We start from the raw sequence: 22,885 nt of genomic DNA, 5'->3' as shown, positions 1-22,885 counted from the left end.
TCGGTTGTTCTGTATGGCTGTGAAACTTGGACTCTCACTTTGAGAGAGGAACAGAGATTGAGGGTTTTTGAGAATAAGGTTCGTAGGAAAATATTTGGGGCTAAGAGGGATGAAGTTACAGGAGAATGGAGAAAGTTATACAACACAGAGCTGCACGCATTGCATCCTTCACCTGACATAATTAGGAACATTAAATCCAGACGTTTGAGATGGGCAGGGCATGTAACACGTATGGGCAAATCCAGAAATGAAAATAGTGTTAGCTGGGAGGCCGGAGGGTGTAAGACCTTTGGGGAGGCCGAGACTTAAATGGGAGAATATTAAAATGGATTTTAGGGAGATGGGATGATGGTAGAGACTGGATTAATCTTGCTCAGGATAGGGACCAGTGGCAGGCTTATGTGAGGACGGCAATGAACCTCCGGGTTCCTTAAAAGCCAGTAAGTAAGTAAGTAAGTAAGGTATGGCATGGTTAATGATAACACCTTCCCTATCGAATCAGCATTACTTTCACCTTACAGATTTCATATCGCACTTTTATTGGACGTGATGTTCCTCTGTGGTGCCATTCATTAGACTGACACATTAGTTCAGGCTCGTATGCCCCTCCACATGTATAGTAAACGACAATATGTTGCAGGTATACATCCCCTTCTTTGTGGTATCTCTGTAGGCGGAGTTGAGCTACTGCGTATTAGTGTCACTTTGTGCTTCTATTAGGTTATGAGGAACCCAGTGTGCTGCAATTTTTCTCACGTGAAGGTTTTTTTCCAGGACGTGTCATACAGTTTGATGACTGAGTCCAACCTGGATGAATAATTCTCGTACAGTCCAGCGATGGTCAACAGCAAGAAGATCTCGCACTAACTCCACTTGTTGGTTACAAATAGACGAGCGACCTGTGCGAGCCACATGTGCCGTCTTATTCCGACCCGTACAAACTGCAGAGACCGATCTTGCAACCACCCAATATGGTAGAGTAGTGCATCGTTGCTACAAGCTTCAAGTAACCCTTGATGAGATTGGTATGCATTTCTACCATGGGCTACCTCGATTTTTATCCACGACTGCTGAACAAATTCAGTAAACATGCCTTAAAATAATAATAATAATAATAATAATAATAATAATAATAATAATAATAATAATCCGAGGCACGACAGCCCATGAAGGACCATGACTAACCAGCTGGCTGCTGGCCTCATATCCACATGCCGAAGCTGAGGTGGACGATATCCAACCAGAATGGAGATATTGTGTTTTTATCATGATGATCCTCCAGCTATTATAGCTGGCATTCGTAACTGGATTTTGCTGCCTGTCATAGCTCCACAAGTGCATCACGATGATGGATGGGCACTGCTCCCATAAACTGGCTGAAGTTTCATAAGAAAATTTCTTCCCTCTTGAGGAGTCGCATTCCGTAACTCAAGTCCTAGGCAGGATGCCTTAAACCACGACATCACAGCGCAGGACAAACATATTTAGAGGAGTTAAAAATACATCTACACAATAATAATATCTGTTGTCATAGCAACTAGTTTTATCATTCAATATATCGACAATATATCCAACTACAATTATCAGTTGTCTCGTATCGCATGCAAATGTACACAACTCATTCCCGGTAGAGTTGCCACTACTTTATTTACAACCCATGTATAATAATATTTGCTCTTCTGTCTTTTCACTTCAACACAAAGAAAAAACTTACATATTCTACGTTAATTTAAATTTTCCTATGTTTTATTGTATATCAAAAATGTATAAAAGGAAAAAACATGCCACCTTCATTATATAAATACACCAACTTTGAGCATTCTAACAAAAGTCTATTTATCTCATTTCCATGTACCAGTGGAATAGCTCACTCTCTCACTGAGCCACTCAATAAATAAGTGAACTGGAACAAAATGCGTAATTTGAGGTAATTTACTTTCGTTACAAAATCAATGTAGTTACTTTTTCTTATTTTGGTTACCAACACACACCCTATATACTCATTTGTTTTATTTCAAATTGCTTTAAAAAATTCAATATATATAGTCGATCCATAACCTTATATTATGAAAGTGAACTTCTGCTAGGATGCTCACTACAATTTTTGTTCCTTTCTTTGATTCTGCTATCGCCTTTCCCTGGATTTCACAATGGGAAGGTACACACTGAAATGTCATTTCTTTTTGTATATTATTAATAGTATTGTGAATTTCATTAATTTTCTACATGTAGGTTCAATTGATTGGTGTAATTGCTTGTAGGGTTGATTTGGAATCAAACAAGAACATCGCCTTCTTAAAAATTTTATGTGACTTGGAACTTCTCTAAGATCTAGAAATTAAAGAATTTACTGTAAATTCAAAATCCTGCATGTCCATTGCTATCTGTAAGTGATCCATCTAAGTAAATATGAATCCATTCTGTTTCAGGGCATCTTGTTTGAATAGTCTCCAAAACTATTGCATTTAATACAGTTGGGTTTATCAACTCATTTACATCGCGTATTGTGTGTTCGTTGAAAACTACTCTAACAGTAAATTGTGATAATGGATGACTTAGAAGTGGGAATTTTCTGGTTTATTTGGAAGATCTAAATGATATTTCTTCTGGAAGTTTTTAATCTTTCTGGAAAGACACTGGTTGGGATTCGAGATAATGTTGTTTAATCTTCATACGATCTCCAATAGTCATTGTTTGAGAGTGTCATCAGATATTCAAATACTGTGGAAATTTATTTTTCAATTTTCGTAGTTTTCGGTAACTATTACACGACTCCTAATTTATTTGGAATTGATTGTAGAATGGCATATGCAAATAATAAGTATCATTCTGGCTGAATATGGACTGGAGTTACTAATGGATTTGCTGGGATGAAATTGTCTGGATCTGGATTAGAGTAGACTTAATACCACCCTTACTAATCTTAGAGATTGGTTTTGTACTATTTCTAAATCTCGTCAATATTGCTTAGAATTCCAGTTCTTGGTTCGTAAAATGCTCTGTTCACAGTAAAATGAAAACAGGATCGGTCTCCAATCATATTACTGGTTTCCAGCGAATTTCTTCCAACAACAGTCTCTGTTTAAAGTGTGTGATCGTACATTAAAAGAGATCATGGATCCCAAAGAAGAGCAGAATAATAACGCAGCAGATATAATAAGAGTTGTAATATGTTACTTGTTATGGTAATGATAATTTTGGTGTATCATATCATTTCAGCACAAAAATATATTGAGACGACAATAAAATTAATCACTTATGTATGAAAGATACAACACAGTATTATATATTATAAAATGTATGTTTTTGTCATTATTAAATGAAATTGAGAAAGATTGCAAGAAACACAAAACCAGCACAGTTCACTCACCTATCAGAGAACACTTCATCCTCCTCTGAAGATACTCCCACTTTCCGTTCCTGCTGAATTCTGTTCAGATGGAACACATCTTTCTGGAAAAAAAAAAAAAACTAAATAATGAAGAGAGATTTAGGTGACCTCTTGGAATCAATTTCAACCTGGAAAATATGTACATGTGAGCCAGAGATTTTCTGAAAAATGCATCAGACATAGTTGCTAGAATATTTTATGTAAATGAACGGTAAATGCTTACATATTGAAACATTAATACAATCGGTGTATACATCATCGCTGAAAGTTTCAGTTCCCTAACATGTGGAATTTCTAATACGACATGTTATTTTCACGTAAGATAGCAATGTATTAAGATTTTACTTTCACATATTCGAATTGGCCTTAATCATTGTTACTACAAAATATTACGCAACACGTATTCTTCAAGTTGAATGGTAAGATCCATCCATAACTCAAAACGGATTGTGGTATGGTTCCTGATATTTGTTGTCATTGTGAGGGCTACAAAAATTTTTATAACACAAATTCTATAACATATAGGGTGATTCACGAGGATTTATGTCCTTCACAAAGCTAATTTCCGAAGACATTCTGAGTAAAACATGTCATATAAACATGGGTACTATTCTCAATATTTACAGAGTTACGTTTCGTTATTGGAACGCATTGCTGTGAACGCGTGATCTTGGTCAGCGTGCAGTCAGCAGCCAGCGCGTGTGCTGAGGAGATCAAAGATAACCATATGGAGTTACGTAGGCCCAATTGTATAAAACCCCCTGACTAAAGATCAACTCTGATCGAAGATCGAAAAGTGAACCGAGTTCAGACACTTCTTCTATTGTATAAAACTTTTCTGCGATCAAATTACCTTGGTTCAAATGCAATCTAAGTTCACATGAAAAGGATTTCGCAACATCGCATAAACAGGTGAAATACGTGATGCGCGAACAGGTTTGTTCAGTGTTGCCAATCTACCGACTTTAACTCTTTTTGAACAACAATTTCTTTTAACTTTTATATTGCTTAAATAGGGATTTAGTGACCTTTTTAGCACCCCATAGTGACAAAATTTAATCTTTCTTTGTTGATAATGAGAAATCTAGCGACTTTACAACTACTTTTTGGCGACTTTCCGTACACTCTGTTGGAGACACTGGTTTTTTGTTCAATGTAAATAATGGCGGACAATAAGAAGAAGGTTGACTGTTCGAGTTGTTATCATGTTATGGTGTTTGATACTGCTAAACATAATAAATCTTTATAAAACCACAATTTTCGTTTAGTAATACAGTTAATTGAAAATTGATGAATGTACCTATCATATCCATTAATTATTAATGGTTGTTATAAACATAACATAATTATAGGTTATGTTATTTGATACTACTGAACACGATAGAGCCTTATAAAATATGGTTGTTTGTGTATTAAGGCAAGAAATTGAAAGAAATATATATAAATGTACCTATCATGTCTATTAATATTAATAATAATGGATATTTTATTTGCACAATTTGTCACTCGTATATTTCAAACAGAAAAGAAATAACTGAACTTGGATCATTTAACTTAATCGGAGAAATTTCTTCAGTCAAAGTTGACTTTAGTTTGAGACAAATTAATCTCAGATTAGACTTTATACAACACAAAATTCCAAGTTCAGCTGAAACAAGGATCAACTTAACCTCTGATCTAAGATTAAATGGTTTATACAATCGGGCCGTAGAGTGACGAGTGCCGTTCACAAGTGTGTGGCCAAGTGTACTCGAGCAGATGGCGACATTTTTTAAAATGTGTTGTAAACTCTCCAAGACTGTAAATTAGGATGCAAAATTGAGTTACGTAGTTAGTGGGGTTTAAAAAGGGGCGCATCAGCTACTATGGCTATGGGTCTTGAAACTTAAAGAATTTGGCGGTATTTTAGTCTTTTTAGAGGAATCTGTCCCTTAATCTTTGCGCCCTTACCTAAAATCCTTCATAAAACAGAATGATTAAGAGAACTAAAAAGCGTTGTCATGGTTAAAATGAGGTACACAAATGCAGTTTCAACAAGGTGATTATAATCATAAAAGTGAGTTCTCAGACATTATCTATTATTTAAAAATAAACAATAACATAATAAAAAATATGCCACCTGAAATAAATTATCTGGCACATTTCTAAAATACTCGGATGTAAAAGGTCACAATACCAAGTTTGTTAAAAATATATACTAAACAACAAATGTAACCTCCAGATGTAAAGGGTCTGGAGGATAAGTAAAATGGGTCAATAAAAAACTAAATCATCCTGTCAAGTCCTGTATTCGATAAAAATCTCAGAACTGCATCTGTACAATTAAAATCATATCCAATAGCATCACGTTGAGTCGGTCGAATTCCATATTGCCAACAGACACGGTCATATTTTCTACAATGCAATTAGAAATGTTGCACTATAAGTGGAACATCACATATATCACATTCCGGCTTAGGCACCTTATGTAGGAGATGGCCATGTGTCAGATGACAGTGGCCAATCCTCAACCACATGAGTAAAAATTCTTCTTGTCATGACGCTCTTGTGGATGAATACCAAACTCGAAGAGTACTCTTTATTCTTCGTAATTAGTTTCCCTGTTATGCAGACAATTCTCCTTCACATTGCCACTATTTTGTATGTTTCAGGTAATTTTGAATATCTTGCCACCCACCTCTTGCGCCAATACACCTCAGATCCATTCACTGCACCATCCTTTCCTGCAGCATCAGCTGCCTCAATATCAAGGATGCCAACACGGCCAGGAATCCACAATACTCCAATCTCAGAGTCAGAGCTTAGGGGAGTGTGGAAAAGTTCCTGGGTTCCCAACACAAGCGCATCATCAGAATTTAGACACTGCAGGGATTGAATGGTGCTTAAAGAGTCGGAGCAGATAAGGAATCTACCACGGGGTTGTCTAATTAAAACAACAAAGCTCTGTAAAAAGCATATAGTTCAACTATAAAAATACTAATGTATTGGCTCAATTTGTATTTAAATATCTGTTCATTTGCAACAAAGGAACAACCAACACAATCATTAAATCGGAATCTGTCAGTAAAAACTAAAGAATAATTTGCATATCGTGATATAAGTTAACTAAAACGAAGTCTATAAACAAACGCTGGTGTAAAATTCTTAAAACTTCGGCTCAGACTTATATCAAACATGAGACGTCGCATATTCCAAGGTGGAGTGGTCGAATATTCCAGTGTGTGAGCTGTTGTCAAGTGGATGTCGAGCTCAGAGAGCAGTTCACGAAACCACATACCTGCTGGACGAAGTCTCCGAGGATTTTCACTCTATCGGCCGTAAAGAGACGACTGGTGAAAGGAATCGTAACAATTGTGCTCAGGCTGTGAGTGGAGCTTAACCGCATCTAAGCACAAGACATTATGTCGCCCATACGCTGATGGTTCTCCCACTTTGCAATATAGGCTCTCTATCAGACTCATTCGGAAGGCCCCTGTGGCGAGTCATATCCCATGATGATGGATAGTGTCTAGGAGAGTTAACTTCGACTTTTTTGTTGGGCCATAAATAAAACAGCCATAATCCAGGTTTGATCATATAAGAACACGATAAAGACGTAAAAGCACTATGCGGTCTGCACCGAGCAAACTCATGACAAAACGTGTAAAATATTCAAGGATTTTTCACAATGCCTTCTCATATCACATATATGGGCCTCACACGTCAATTTATAATAAAAGACAAGGCCCAAAAATCTCGCTGTGTCTGTATATTGCAACTTCATTCCGTTAAGACGCAGTTCAGGATGTGGATGGAGTCCACGATGGTTGTAGAACTGGACATACTGCGTTTTTTGAGTGGAGAATTTAAAGCCATTGCGAACAGACCATTCTCATAGAACATTGATGAGCAGTTGCAACAGTCGACCAATGGATGAAAGATATCGGGAGCTGAAATATGAACTGAAGTCATCAACGTACAACAGAGAAGATACTCGGTCACCTTCACAATGGACAATTCCATTAATCGCAATACAGAGAAGAACACTTAATACAGACCCTTGCGGAACGCCAGTTTCCAGAAAATGTTTGTTAGAAAGTGTGGTGCCTACTCAAACTCGGAAATACCACTCTGACATGAACTTAGCAATGAAATTTGGGAGACTGCCACGAAGTCCCCCAATCATGCAGAGTTTGCAGAATTCCATAACACCATGTGGTATCGTAAGCCTTTCCTAGATAAAAAAAACCACCACAAAATACTCCTTCTTGAGGAAAGCATCTCTAATGGCGGTTTCGAGCGAACAAGATGGTCATGCATCTGATCTGTGCTTACGAAAACCACATTGAATACTAGACAATCGGTTTTCCGATTTGAGTACTCACATCAGACGTTTGCTTATCATCTTTTCCATAACCTTACATACACAGCTGGTGAGACAAATTGGCTTTTAACTACTGGGGAAAGAGGGATCCTTTTCTGGTTTCTGGGCTGGGATTACAATGGCAGAATGCCAAGCAGATGGAAATACACCCTCAGTCCAGATCTTGTTGTACACTGCCAGAAGAAAGGATTTTCTACCTCGCGGGAGATGGCGAAGAATGCGGTAATGGAAATTATCAGGGCCAGGAGAGGTGTTAGGGTATGTGTCTAGTGCCGGCTCCAGCTTCTGGGATGTGAACGATGTATTGTAGTGTTCAGTGTTATCAGATTTAAAATTTAATTTTCCGTTTTCTGCAGCATCTTTGATTTTTAGAAATTCCGCGACATAATTCCTTGAGCTGCTAATTTGTGCAAAAGTGGTAGCAAATATTTCAGCAATTTCTATGGGACTAGTGGACGTTACGTTAGAAGGCCCGGAATTACACAACAACGTTTCCCCATTATCCGACGGAGTTTGTTTCATACGATGTTAGCTGGGCCATTCTTTTTCAATGAATTGACGTAATTTGTACAGGACATCTTCTTAGCATCGCACACACTGCGAGGAGCTTTGGTTCGAAGATATTTAAACTGCACAAAATTTTCTTGGGTCAGTTGGCACTCAAGTAAGACACATTTGCGGTTTCGGATTGCACCTCTACAGGCATCCGTTTCCAAGGGACAGAGAAGCATTTTGGCCTGCAGGACGACCAGGCGATAGATAATTCCGCTGACTTTATGTATGTATGTATTTATTTACACTGCAAGTGGGCATGCACCCGATGGCAGTGGTATACACAATATAAACAATACACAATAAAATTACAATACACAATACAATTATAGAATATACAATAGGCCTACAATAAACTATACATAACTACATTTGAGAAATGTTCTACTACGCTGTGCACACTTTCATGTCCATTATCATCGAATGATATGGACTCCGAAAATCTGACCCAGTCTGCCTTTTTAATAACCCAGTTTGGAGAGTGAGATTCTGCAGGACGTAAAGCGGACATACGCATTCGGATAGGGTAGTCACTACCATGTAGGTCGTGGACAAAACTGGGCTACAAATAGCGATATCTATCATGGAATAAGTACTGTAGGCAAAGGATAGGTGTATTGGTTCCCCTGAAATCAGGGTAATTAGATTTAGACTGATAAATACCTCTGCTATTTTATCTCCTCTGTCATCATCGGAATTTGAGCTCTAAGAGTGGTGGGATGCATAGAAATCCCCCACTAACAGATATGGAGCAGGTACCTGTGACAGGTTATGTTCAATTTCATTCACTGTGAAAGGAGTTTATGGGAGCATTGAGACACAGACTATTGAAAACTGAATGTTAATATTGATGGCAGAGGAAAAGATACTTTGGCGGAGTAGGAGGGCAAAACCACTTGTTGGCGCGAATACCGGCAAGGTGATCATATCAGTGAACGTAGTATCCCGAGATACACAGGGACTTTTCAGGCTGGAGGTGTATCTCCTGAAGACATAAAATAGCAGACTTCTCATGATAGATGAATTGTTGTAGTTCTGTATATCTTCTGCGTACACTGTTCACATTCCACTGTATGATATCAGTCATAACAAGGAGTTATATCATGATGGTAGCTTCACAGGGGATCTTTTCTTCTCATCATTTCTATGACATGGTGTCTTTGATTGCGACTGCTTAGTCCTCAACTGTGGGGACTCACTTGCAGATCGTCGCATACCTGATCGTGATGTTGATCGAGGACAGGATCAACAGCGTGATGTGGACCCGCTGCCCGAACTAGGAAAGCGATGTTGTGGTGATCTGCTAGGCCTTGAATCTTTCTCTGTCATCACGGCAGCGATCTTTTTGGGAACGTAAGGCCTGATGGCAAGCTCACACATGTCGTCTGACTCAGCAGTCTGAGTGGCAATGTCCACATACGTCTGGAATGCGATCTCATTTCGCTTCCCAGGTATAGTGCGTTTACATGGATGCATCAATTCCCTCTGTTGTCTTCTGCAATACTGTAGCATAGGACTTCTCCATTGCCTTTTTTTCCTGATCAAAAATACGCTTAGGTGCCTCGGAAAACGTAATATTTTCCCGAACTCGGAGCTCTTGAATATCCTTCTCTATCATATACTTCGGGCAATTTTTTGAGTTAGCGGCGTGGTCCCCAGAACAATTCACACAGTGCTCTGTGCCGGCACATGGGGAATCCCCATGGTCAGTACCACCGCACTTTGCACATATGATGTTAGTGCAACGTTTTTGTGCATGTCCGAATCATTGGCACCTAAAGCACCGCATTGGGTTCGACACATACGCACAAACGGACAGAGACAAGCTCGTACCCGACAAGGATGTATTCTGGTAGGACAGGCTTTTCTAACGTCAAAAACACTGTGCGCACGGTAACAGTCAGGCCGTCCCGCTTACGTAATAAACGATAAACCTTCGTCACGGACAGCTCTGCCGCTATTTCTATTTGGATCTCTTAATCAGACTTATCATCCAAAGAATCCGTAAGCACTACTCCCCGCGTGGTGTTCAGCGAGGAGTGCCGTTAGAATTTAATAGGGTAAAACTCTAGCAACTTAACTTTCAACAGCCTCTCATTCTGTTTTGGGGAAATAGTCTCGATGAGGAGAGTACCATTGCGTAGGCGAGTTGCATTTTTGACCTTCAATCCGTCGAATGCGCGTCTCACGTAAAATGACTGATGTTCATCGTAGTCTTTACTCTTCCATCCAAACTTTGGAGGTGGCATTTTAACTGTTACTTTCTCAGGATCCAAGTCCATTGCAATGTTCGTCATATTACTACCAGTCGTGACTATTCCTATCTCCTGTTTTCTGTGATGTTTTCCTGAAGGAGGGGGAGAAGAGCGCGAGGACATATTGAACTGGCACCCTACAGAACTGTCGGCGTCAGCCTGCCACCGGGGGGGCGCAAGGAAAAGGCACCTAAAAAATTCTTTGCTGTCTGTACCGGCTATGAGGACCCAACCTTAGCCCGATCCCAAGCAACCTACCTCACGCAAGTTACCCTTCAAACTGGACGTTACGTCCATAATGGTAAGAGGCAATTCGCAGTTTTATGCCCCTACCACGAGAATAACCGCCCATGGCTCCACACTACACAGAACATAACTGCTGGACTACTCAGCTAACACCGACCTCGCCCACAAAAGCCCGAGTAATCCGAGACCACACAGCTTCAGGGGACTTGTGGTTGATTGCACACCCATTAGTCAGCAGTAACACATCGGAGCGATATTTCCGCCCTAGAGAGCAGAGTCGGTCACCGGGGCATGTAAATCACCCCTGGCACCGATTGGGGCTCTACATGAGTGTACTTGACCTCAGGTCCGGGTTCGGCACCCAAATTTGCATATAGGGGCAGTATGAAGGGTCCACTATTGCTTCATTGCTGGGCATCCTGTTGGGCCACACAATAAGGAAGTCGCGCTTGAAACCGTGCGACATGGCCATGGAGATAAGATACATTCCCGCTGGTGAGACGGGAGTTATAAGCCTATGGAACTTAACCTAAGAATGAATATAAGGAACTAGAAGAGGTAGAATAATGTAGCCTCACTAGGCATCCTTAACAAATCCCGTCATGTAGGTGGAGGTGGCAAAAACAAAGCAGAGGGGATGGAGGGATGAAAATAGCTGTGATGATGTGGTGGGTGTTCAGCATGCAATGGTGACTGGCAATGAGAAAGACAGAGATGAAAAAGACGAGAGAACGAAAAGGGCTGTGTGATGGCAAGTGGATAAATGGTCGAAAAGAAGAACACAAGAGCCACCATTGAATGCCCTGGTCACCAAATTCGAGGAACCCACCTCGACCGATGCAAAATTGAACTGCAAATAATGAAATAGGTGGAAATGCTGTGATTTGTAATAATTTTTGTGATAAGTGCGTAAGAATAATGTAATTTTCTATTTAAAAATAGAAAACGATGTCAGTATGAAGCAACTAAGTAGTTCACAGCAGATTTTTAGCTTCATAATACTTGCCAATTAGAGAAAAGATACTTCTGAATGGTTCAATCTCTATTTGTATTACTCTTTTTCCTACAAACTGAAGAAAAAACGTATTTTACAAACAGCTTTAGTGTAACTCTCAAAATATTGAGAATAGGAACTATGTTATATGATATTTTTGGTTCAAAATGTCTTCAGAAATAAGCTCTGTAAAGGACAGTAAATCCTCGTGAATCACTCTGTATAAGAACCGTTATGAATGCAGTCCAGGAAATTCGGCCTCCAGATATGAAGGGTAGCTGTGAATATATTGAATAAACAGTCATGGACAGCCGATAAGGGGCGGTCCTCCAGCTTGGGGGGTTGGGCGAATGGCTAACAACCCATCACCGTAAAAAACAGATGGTTACGAATCCATACAATAATATGGGCAGGACATGTAGCAAGTATGGGCGAATCCAGAGATGCATATAGAATATTAGTTGCGAGGCCAGAGAGAAAAAGAACTTTGGGGATGCCGAGACGTAGATGGGAGGATAATATTAAAATGGATTTGAGGGAGGTGTGATATGATGATAGAGACTGGATTAATCTTGCACAGGATAGGGACCGATGGCGGGCTTATGTGAGGGCGGCAATGAACCTGTGGGTACCTTAAAAGCCATTTGTAAATAAGTTAAGTAAGTCCAGGAAATTATAAATAAAATATAAACCGGAATATGGAACATCGCTGCATGTAATGTGAATTAAGGGGATCGGGTAGTGATACCTGTGTGGTTGAAGAATTTCAGTAAAAAATGTAATTGAATATTTCTAGGCTTTTAATGCTCAAACTGGAATAATAATTGACTTAACTATACAATAATCACTGTGAATTCAGTCGTATAAAAGTCAACTAATCGTCCTACCGGACAACCTGATTTCCCTATCTGCTAAATGAACCTCAAAGTTCAAGTGGACATTACTTGCTACAATCTTCACTCTTATACCTTGTAATTTTTGGAGTAATGAATATTGTAAATTGTAAAGCAAAATTTCATTAAACTTTTCGCACCCTAGTGAAACAGAAAAAATATTAAACGTTGATAAACAACTTTTGCCATTCCTTTCAATGCATACATTTTTTTTTTCTCTTCTTATGTCAGAGATATTCATAAACTCGTAGGTTTACTTTGTAGAACACAGACTGCAGAAAATACTGTAAAAATTGCAAGTAAACAGATTCAGTAGTTTCAGAGAAAAATGCATGTAATTTTGAAAAATATCAATTCTGGAAAACTGGATTTGAAAAAAAAAAAAAAAAATGTAAGAATTACATATGCCATCAAATTTAAAGAGGCCATTTAAAGGCCATACCAGCAGAGATACCTCCCAAATTATATATATTGTTTTAAGGAGGAAGTTTTGTACTTTTTTCAAATGTAATTTAAAAAATCGGATTTTTTACATCTTATCACTGCCCACTCCCCTTATCTTGTAAGTGGCAGCAGATGAGCTACTCAGCACTGTAGCATATTTTCACAGATTTGTTTGTGATAGAGTAAATTCAATTCGTTTATAAACAAAAGTGCACTATTATTTTTCTATAAACTTAATTCCTAACAAAGTAGAACTTTAAAATCTTTCGTGACATTTGAATAAACTTATGTGTAAGTTTTAGCTTTTCGCTCAATGACTAGCATAATCATTTCAAGACCAATAACAACCAAGAATAAAAATTTTGTAGGTTAAAGTGAAATCATGTTTCCAGGAACAAGCACTTACTCCATGCATTCGAGATAATTCTGTTAGCTACCAGAAATAGTTTCGAATTATTATTATATACAACCCTAAAAATGAAAACTGTCTAAGTATAGGAAATATCAGAACAGGGGAAAATCGTTAGCACTATCTGGCATTGTAAATGGCTCTGATATATTCTGTAAAATGCACTGCCGATATATCCGTATATTGACAGTGAACCACTTACATCAACTTCAGTTTTCAGTATAGGAAAGCTGATAGGAACTGGTGTGGTGTCTTCAACCTTTATCTCTGTTTTTATATCACAGCTGCTGTCCACGCATTCTGTGTTCAACTCCATTGGTTCCAGATGCGATAAATTCCATTCCTACAGAACATAAAACATTATTAATACCTAATTTTATTTAGCTACTTTAAAGTTATCTACTTGTGTACTAGCAATCAATCTGGTTCTTCTTAGCAGTCACTGGCTAACTCCCTCAACTCAGGCGAGCAAATCAGAGAAGAAAGTTTTACACAGAATAGGAATGGGACCTTAAAGAACATAGGAAATGGCAGGTCAGAGGCCATGTGTTCGTTCTGAAAACAATTTACATTCTGTAATATGTATAATACAGACTGATTTTTATTCTACATCATGTGTGTAAATACCTTTTTCAATATTACTTTACTTTATTAGGTTATTTTACGAAGCTTTATCTACAGATTAGGTTATTTTGTGTCTGAATGAGATGAAAGTGATAATGCCGGTGAAATGGGTCCGGGGTCCAACATCGAAAGTTACCCAGCATTTGCTCATACTGGGTTGAGGGAAAACCCCGGAAAAAACCTCAACCAGGTTAACTTGCCCCGACCGGGAATCGAACCCGGGCCACCTGGTTTCGCGGCTAGACGCTCTAACCGTTACTCCACAGGTGTGGACTTTTTTTTTAATATTATATTATATTTGACTGCTCAGGAAAGTATCAAAGTGGAATTATGCAGCACATTAAAAGAACCAATCATTCTCAATATAAAACCTCATGGTTATTAAACATACATTATGCAATCGTCATCACTTTTACAAACTCCATGACAATATTGTGATGTAAAATTAACGCTCTAAACTTCTTCCTCATTTAAAAAGTCTCCATTAGAAAGTCATTACTGGTACAGAGGATCAATGGAATATCTTCTGTAATACAAATATTTACAATACAATAACAGCAGTGTACAATAAAAAAGTAGCTATAGTGAAGAAGATTCTTTAACAAACCAGAATACACTCTTATCACCATATCTGTATTGTGCAATGTTATTAAACTGTACCAATAATAGTGGTAGCGTAAATCTCTAAAGGAGTGGATATGAGATATGTAGAGTTTAACTAAAAAAAAGTTATTTAAAAAGAAAAATTAAAATCAACGCGATTAAGTTTCTTTTCCAAACCAGGTGCAAACAACAAGTTTAGCCACCTAACACAGGATAAAATGAAAGTGATCCCCATGCCATACTGGACTATCAATTACATTAAAAACTGACATGGTGAAAAATATCAGTTGGCATGAAATCATCGAAAAGTATATGATTTAGTCAATACTCAGCAATGCAGTTTCTATGATTAAAAAGGGGTGGAAAAGATTCACGAAAGATGTGGGATAAAGAAATGGATAACATGAGAACAACAATCGTATTTCCTGGTCATCTAAATGAAGCATCTACATCAGCAAGTAAATGACAGAAAGAGAACTAATGACCAACACACATCATAAACTGCACTCATCTCAGTTTCACTCTTCAACATGGGAAAATAAATTTGCACAGGAGTCTTCACATCATAGCAGTGATGCATACATTCCCTCTTTATTCCAGTCAGGTGCAGATCTAATACATTTCCTTCCTTGAAAATACAGCACACAACAATTATGAAATATATCATATGTAATCGTTCACGAGAAACAAATGACTATTTTTAATGTACCTCCACACACCATTATTAACCTCTGATGTCAATCAATGCATGTGCACACATTCCAGAGTGAATAGTGAAATAATTTGTAAAAATTGCGTTGTTGTTATTATTATTATTAAATTTTGTCTTATTTAATGGTGCTCGCAAATGCCGAGGTTATATCAGTGTCGCGGTGTGTCACAATATTGTCCTGCAGGAGTTCTTTTACAGTAAATCTATTGACATGAACCTGTCGTATTTAAGTGTAAATGCCGCCGACCTGGACCGGGGTCGAACTTCAACCCTCGGGCACAGAAAACCAGCACTGTATGGACTATGCCACCCAGATAATTGCGTTATAATGCAGCATGTAAAAGAATATGATACTGTTCTGTACAAGTTCTTGCTAACTTCCTTTTATATATCCTCATACAAACACATTGCATGTCTGAATTTCTTACTGCTGAAAATGTATGCCAGGAAGTGTGAAATAACTTTTGAATTGAGTTATTGTATTAGACGTTTCTTCTGAGAGTAAACAGTGGCAGAATATAGCAGAGTTGTTCTCGTTAATATTCACTCGACCAGCAATTATCTACGACCTCTGATATCTCTCCTTATATTACTGCAGCGAAACAAGTTCGAATACAGGCTATTTACTCTGTAACTCAAAGCTATGGGCAATGTAAGAAATAAATCAGTGCCATGTTTTAAGCAGCAACTTCTCCTCGCTGGTGAAACTAATACCAAGGTATCGCAAACAACCTATTCTTCCAAGTTAACAATAAGAATTTGCCAGGTGGAATTGCCAAAGAGTCTACATGGGGGAAGAAATTTGGTGATGGACAGTGCCAGATTTGGGCCTAGGCAACCTAGGCAGTTGCCTAGGGCAGCAATTTTCAGGAGGTGGCATATTCTCTCCCTCCCTCCCTTCCTTCCTCTCTCTTTTTCTCTTTCCTTTCTTCCTTTTTAACACTTTTCTTGTATAGTGAAATTTGTTTTCTCTAACACTTGTTGGTAAATATTTTCTTCAACACCTTGTGAAAGTCGAATAGTGGTTTGTTATAGCATTGTCGCGATCACCGCGGCGACAGTAAAAGGAAAATCTGCAGCTGTATAACATACAGGTATCACGTTATTATACTTTGAAAATGCCTAAATTTAATTCTTTATATAAACAAGAATCCATTGTTGAAAATAAAATTGGATGAGTCTTTATTATTTATCACTATGAATAGTAACCACAACTCTCAGTTACATTTTCAATATATATCGTCAACAATACTATTTACTGATTAACAATACCTTCTTTACTGTGTTAATATTATTAAATATTTGTGAAAGTTAAATGTTAAATGTTATGATTTATTTAACGACGCTCGCAACTGCAGAGGTTATATCAGCGTTGCCGGATGTGCCGGAATTTTGTCCCGCAGGAGTTCTTTTACATGCCAGTAAATCTACTGACATGAGCCTGTCGCATTTAAGCACACTTAAATGCCATCGACCTGGCCCGGGATCGAACCCGCAACCTTGGGCATAGAAGGCCAGCGCTATATCAACTCGCCAACCAGGTCGACTTTGTGAAAGTTAGGGAGAGGCAAATTTTAGCACTATACCAAAATCCGGCCCTGGTGATGAAACTTTAACCATATTTTATGGTACCACAGTCCACTCAGCATTCTGATTAAATTGAGCAATAAAATAGGTGGCGAAATTAGCGGGCCAGCTATAGTGATAAGGGAGATCATGATAACCATCAGCTACTCCTGTATTTGTTAGACGATAGTGAACCATTCTTGAGGTATGCCAAGCTCCTACAGCCAATACAGTGCAGAAGTTTGGAGTAGGGACAAATTGAAGCTTGCGTCCGCTGCCACGTTTTGGGAGAAGCACCAGCTAGAGATGGCTGTACTACGCAATGTTGAATAAATGAAAAAAGTCCTATTAACATTTAAAGCGAAAACGTTATGGACATAATCAAGCTTAGTTGCCGTTAGTTTGACATGAAGCGAAAGAAGACTGTATCAATTTGACACCATAACCAAAGACATTATATAGTTATTTGACAATATATAGTGCAAAGAGAAATACAAATGCCTATGTAGTAATAGTTCAGATGAAAAGAAAATTATTAGTATTAACTATTATTCGTTAAGCACTGCGAGCTGTGTAAGGCAATATATTATAAACACATCTGATTTGATGTGGACAAGAAACGAACAGGTATTATTTATTTGCTTCCATATCGCATAATATAGTACACCTGTAAAATAAAAACCTGTATCTAATGTTTTAGTTTGAAATATAAGTAGGCCTACCATTAATTAACTTTATTCTCACAGCAGTAAATATCTTGTACCGGTATGCATAAATTACTCAGTCTCGAACTCAGGCCTAGTGTACAGAACAAGACCTTACCTATCGATTTATTATTATTGTTGTTATTATTATTATTATTATTATTATTATTATTATTATTATTATTACTAAGATTGACTTTGTTAAATGCTGTCTTACAAGATTTTAATATAAAGTCGTGTTGTACTGGTAACTAAGCTGTATAGTGACATCTGCTCTTTATGTACTTCTTAGTTGGTTATTTAACGACGTTGTATCAACTACTAGGTTATTTAGCGTCGATGGTATTGATGATAGCCAGATGGTATTTGGCGAGATGAGGCCGACTATTCTTCATAGATTTTCTCATATCCGCCTTGCAGTTGGAGATAATCCCAGGAAAAACCCAACCAGGTAATCAGCCTAAGCGCGAATTGAACCTGCGCCCGAGTGCAACTCCTGATCGGCAGGCCTTAGTCAACTGGGCTATGCCGATGCCTCTTTATGTATTTCTATGGTCAGTTTAACAAGTTCAAAATGTGATTCTCGGGGAAATCTGGGAACTCATTTTATAAAATATGCTCCTATAGTTGTAGAAAGATTCTAAAAGTGTTCAACTGTTGGATCATATTGTTTTCCACACGATGTAAGAGAGGCCTTTAAGTGGTAATATGCCATTGTTCTCTATCAACATCTGTACAATCAATATTTCTATAATCTCAGATGATGGTATAATTATGGGGTGTAATGTAGGCGGCCTCCTAGTGGTACACCCTGGATAGCGCTAAATTGCCTATGAAGAAAACTCATGATGGCAGATCCAGACGAAAAACTGCCCCCCAGTCGGATGTCCGGGTGGGGGCAACGTTGAGATCAAGGCATTCAAAACCAATTTTATTTACAATCCAGAAATGGAATGCAGGAGGCGTGTCCAAGTCAAAAAAAGAGAAGTTGCAGTACACTTTAGCAAAAAGCAAGACTGATATATTTATAATCCTAGAAACAAATATTACAAATGAAACTCTGAGATATTATTCTTTTAATAGCAACCAGATGTACCTTCTCCCAAAATCCCGTCAGATAGCTAGTGGCATACTTGTAGGAGTTAAGAGAAATATCGTGAATGAATTTTCAATAGTTAAATCAATAAGTGATTCAGATCTGAGTGAAATAATCAAACTTGATGTATGGATCCAAAAGCAGCGTTACACAGTGTTTGGAATCTATAATCCTCCAAACAACACTCCGGATATTAGTCGGTTGCACACAACTAATAAAATATTGATTGTTGGCGACTTTAATGCGCACTTCACAGAAGTTGGATATAACGATACAAATGGAGTTGCAAAAGCTGTTTGTGTCTTTCTGTCTTCCAGTAATATACAGTTGCTCTACCAGTCTACAGATACCCCTTCATACCTGGACTATAACGGGAGCACAACGAATCCAGATTTGACCATGGTATCTTCTGTCATCTATGACAAGACTAGCCGAGGAATTCTGGATGAAGTATGGATGTGACACCGTTGTATTGTAACATCTGTGTGCCTACAGAAGAAGCAATAGCCAAAACCAAAAAATGCTGTTAAAAGTAGCTGGAATTTTAAAAAGGCCAACTGGCCTCAATATCGAAAGGCTTTAGATGAAAAAATAGCTGAGCGTAATTTTAATTTTCAAGGCCAGACTCTATAAAAATGTTCAAAAATTCTGTACTGTCTTGTTGAGCATAGGTACTTTGTTTATCCCAAAAGGGAAAGTTTATAACTATAAACCCTTTTGGAATGAAAAGCTCACAAAGCTGAAAGCTGAAAGAGAAGAAGCTCGAAAATTGGCAGAGAAAACAAAGAACCATCATGATGTAGTGGAATGGAAACGAAGAACAGCTGTACTGAGGAAGGAAATTAGTATCTCGAAAAGATCATGTTTTACAAACTTTCTGGATCGACTGAACCAGAGAGTAGAATCGAGTAAAGTGTATAAATTTATAGTTTCCTTAGATGGAAATACCTCCCCGCGTAAACAGCCAATGAAATCTAAGGGTAAAACAGTACTTACAGATCCAAACCTTGCTGAAGTATTTATTAAACATTTCACGATTTCCCGAAAATTACCCAAGGAATTGAAGAAAGAAGAGAAAACCATAAAACGTAAGCTACTTTTGTCTTGGAGGAGGAATGAATCACGTCTTTTTAATTGGACTTCTCTCTCGATGAGCTCCAATATGCTCTACAGTTATTACAGAGTAAAAAGGCATCTGGTTGTGACAGTTATGGCTGAATTTCTGAAGAATATGGGATTGCGTGCCCAGACTACATTACTGCTTCTTTTTAAACAATTTTGGAAGACAAGTATTCCAACATCTTGGAAGAAAGCCATTATTGTTCCGGTTTTAAAACCCAACGAACCAGCAGGCTCTTTAGATAGCTTTCACCCAATCTCATTGACCAGTATCCTAGCGAAAACTATGGAAGTAATGGTGAACAGACGCCTACTATACTATATGGAACGTCAGAATATAATTTGTCAAAAACATGCTGGTCTTCATAGACACCATTCAACCAGCCAACAATTGAAGCATCGGCTGGAACAACGTTATAAATTACATTTGGTAAAATTTACAGGAGCTGCAAAAATGTGTACATGTACAACGTTGTTCCTATAGGGTAGCAAATTTTTGAGTGGACAAATTTTACGTACTGCATTGATGGACAGTTGCAAGCCAAAGAGTATAGCAAGGTAACATGACATACAACATTATTATATGGAAACACGCCGAATGAGAATTTTGTAACTTACAACATTGTTCCAGCCGACGCTTCAATTACTGTGGTTTAGTCAAGACGTGAAGGATACCTTAGATAAGGATCACACTACACTGGCTGTTTTTGTCGACCTTAAGAATGCTTATGGTTCTGTTTGGCGCATGAAACTCTTCGATAAGTTGCAGAGTATTGGTATCAGCGGACATATGCTGAGGTGGATTTACTTATATATGAATCAACGTTATTGTGTGACAAGGGTCAATGATTCATTATCTCACTTTAAAAAGCTAAATGTTGGGGTCCTTCAAAGAGCTGCATTAAGTCCTAACTTATTCAACATTATGATCAATGATCTACCTGTGATCCTAACTAAAACAGCTCCTTATGCTGATGACTTGGTAATGTGGGTTTCACTATCAAAAAAACAATTGTGTCATCTATCAGTCATAATGACTCAAGCTCTTAATGCACTTTCCGCCTGGTCAAAGAATAATAACATGATGGTTAGTATTGAAAAAACATACTGAAACATATTACACAATCTTTTCCATCATGCACAATATACTACCTGTTAATCTACAATATGAAGGGAAATCTTTAGCCCAAACAGAAGACCCAAAATATCTTGGTTTATATTTGGATGGCAAAATGACATGGAAGAAACATATTTCTAAAGTGACAGAAAGGGTAAGAAGTAGAAACAACATACTTAAACGTCTGGCCAGAAAGAAGTGGGGCTGCTCTTTATCCCTTCTATATTCCACATATAAGATACACATTAAACCACTTTTCCTTTACGGATGTGAAGCTCTAATATCAGCGAATCTCTCTGACCTTGAACTTGTATAGAATCAGGTCATGAGACGTATCACGGGTGCAGTGAAAACTACTTTAATCCTGGCATTGCAAGCTGTTACCGACAATCCTCCACTCACAATGGAGGTATGCCGTTTGGCCATCCTGCAGTATGCGAAGCTGAGATGAATGCCATTAAACTCCTACTGGATCAACTACGAAAATCTCCCTAGATGGCTAAAGACATAACCAGGCTTCATTCAACATGTTCATCAAATAAGAAGAAACTATATCCCTTCTGATGTTAAGAAATCGCTCACTCTATTAGAGTGTCCTTTAGATACACGAACCATCATAACAAGGTTTGACCTTGGTGAGAATCTGACGAAAGCTGATGCTAGCATTCCGGAACTAAAGGCTATAGCATTGCAGGCTCTTGATGACTGGTATCCTGAGCCCAGGTGATTGCGGATCTTCACTGATGGCTCTTTCTACGAGAGCAAGGAATGTGCTGGGACTGGAATCTACAATAAAGCCTTTAGCTTCTACAAATTTCATGGGCAGTATCAGTCGCACTTTGACGGCCATAAATCTTGCCTTGAAGCAATTGCTTGGGAGACTGACTTGCCTATCCCGTTGTCATTCTCTGCGACTCTCAATCTGCCATTTTGGCAGTGGCATCTCTCCCTCATCCTGTAACATCGTGAGTTGTCGAGATCAGAAAACCCCTTGTCTCACTCAAAGCGTTAGAATTCGTCGTCGTCGTCCTCCAGTGGATTCCTTCGCATGTTAGTATTATAGGGAATGAGATCGTGGACTTCTAGCAAAAAAAAAAAAAAAAAGGACCGAAATATTGTTACGAACGACCTCCAAAATTTCGTATCACAACTTGAAACGATTAGTTAACCACTCATTTAAGAAAGAGTTTCTCTCAGATATTCAAACAAAGAGTGATGGCAAGAAATGGGCTGGTCTTGTTGACAAGTCAGTATCACATCCTATTACCCTCGTCAAGAGACTGTAGTTGCCATAAGGATTGTGACAGGACACGACTGCCTGGCGGAATATTTATATAAACTGGGTATTTTACCATCACCTCAGTGTGTCATTTGTAATGAGGAAAATTCTGTTATGAATTGGGAACATTTAAATGTTTGTAAAAAGCTTGTACATTTTAAATCTTCTATGGGGACTTTGTACCGGTCTGCCAGAAACCAAATGATGTTGAATCAATCTGGCTGAGCATTACATACATAATAACATGATATAACAAGACTCCTATTATTCTTTCGTTAAAAAAAAAAAAAATTGTTCACCGCAGTACCATAAATTGAGTCTTTAGATTTATTAGACCATATTTTCTTAATGATTCAACAACAAAGCCGGCAATCCATACAATCACAATATCAGAACATTCTGCCATTGAGAATGAGGGGACTGTAATGGTTGTCTACAGTTGAGAGTTCAAAAGAGTCATAATGCCTCTGATTCTCAAAATGCGGAGGATCATTATTACAGTGAATTAGGAGTTTGGC

The 22,885-nt window shown here is 38.2% G+C and overlaps 1 protein-coding gene across 6 annotated transcripts in view; it reads right to left on the bottom strand.

Moving 5' to 3' along the window:
• Positions 1-22,885, bottom strand: part of LOC138692992 (zinc finger protein OZF-like) — a 97,290-nt gene that overhangs the window by 55,804 nt on the left and 18,601 nt on the right. For all 6 annotated transcript variants that reach the window (XM_069816474.1, XM_069816475.1, XM_069816470.1 and 3 more), the window contains exons 3-4: positions 13,750-13,890; positions 3,371-3,453 (exon numbers count right to left, since the gene is read on the bottom strand). In XM_069816474.1, the coding sequence (XP_069672575.1) occupies positions 3,371-3,389 (19 nt within the window). In that variant the 5' untranslated portion in view covers positions 3,390-3,453; positions 13,750-13,890. The remainder of the gene's footprint in view (positions 1-3,370; positions 3,454-13,749; positions 13,891-22,885) is intronic.

The sequence above is a fragment of the Periplaneta americana genome, chromosome 17, assembly GCF_040183065.1.
Source record: "Periplaneta americana isolate PAMFEO1 chromosome 17, P.americana_PAMFEO1_priV1, whole genome shotgun sequence".
NCBI classification, from domain to species: domain Eukaryota; kingdom Metazoa; phylum Arthropoda; class Insecta; order Blattodea; family Blattidae; genus Periplaneta; species Periplaneta americana.
The sequence above is the reverse complement of the archived record's forward strand: the minus strand, read 5'-3'. Positions and strand labels throughout refer to the sequence as shown.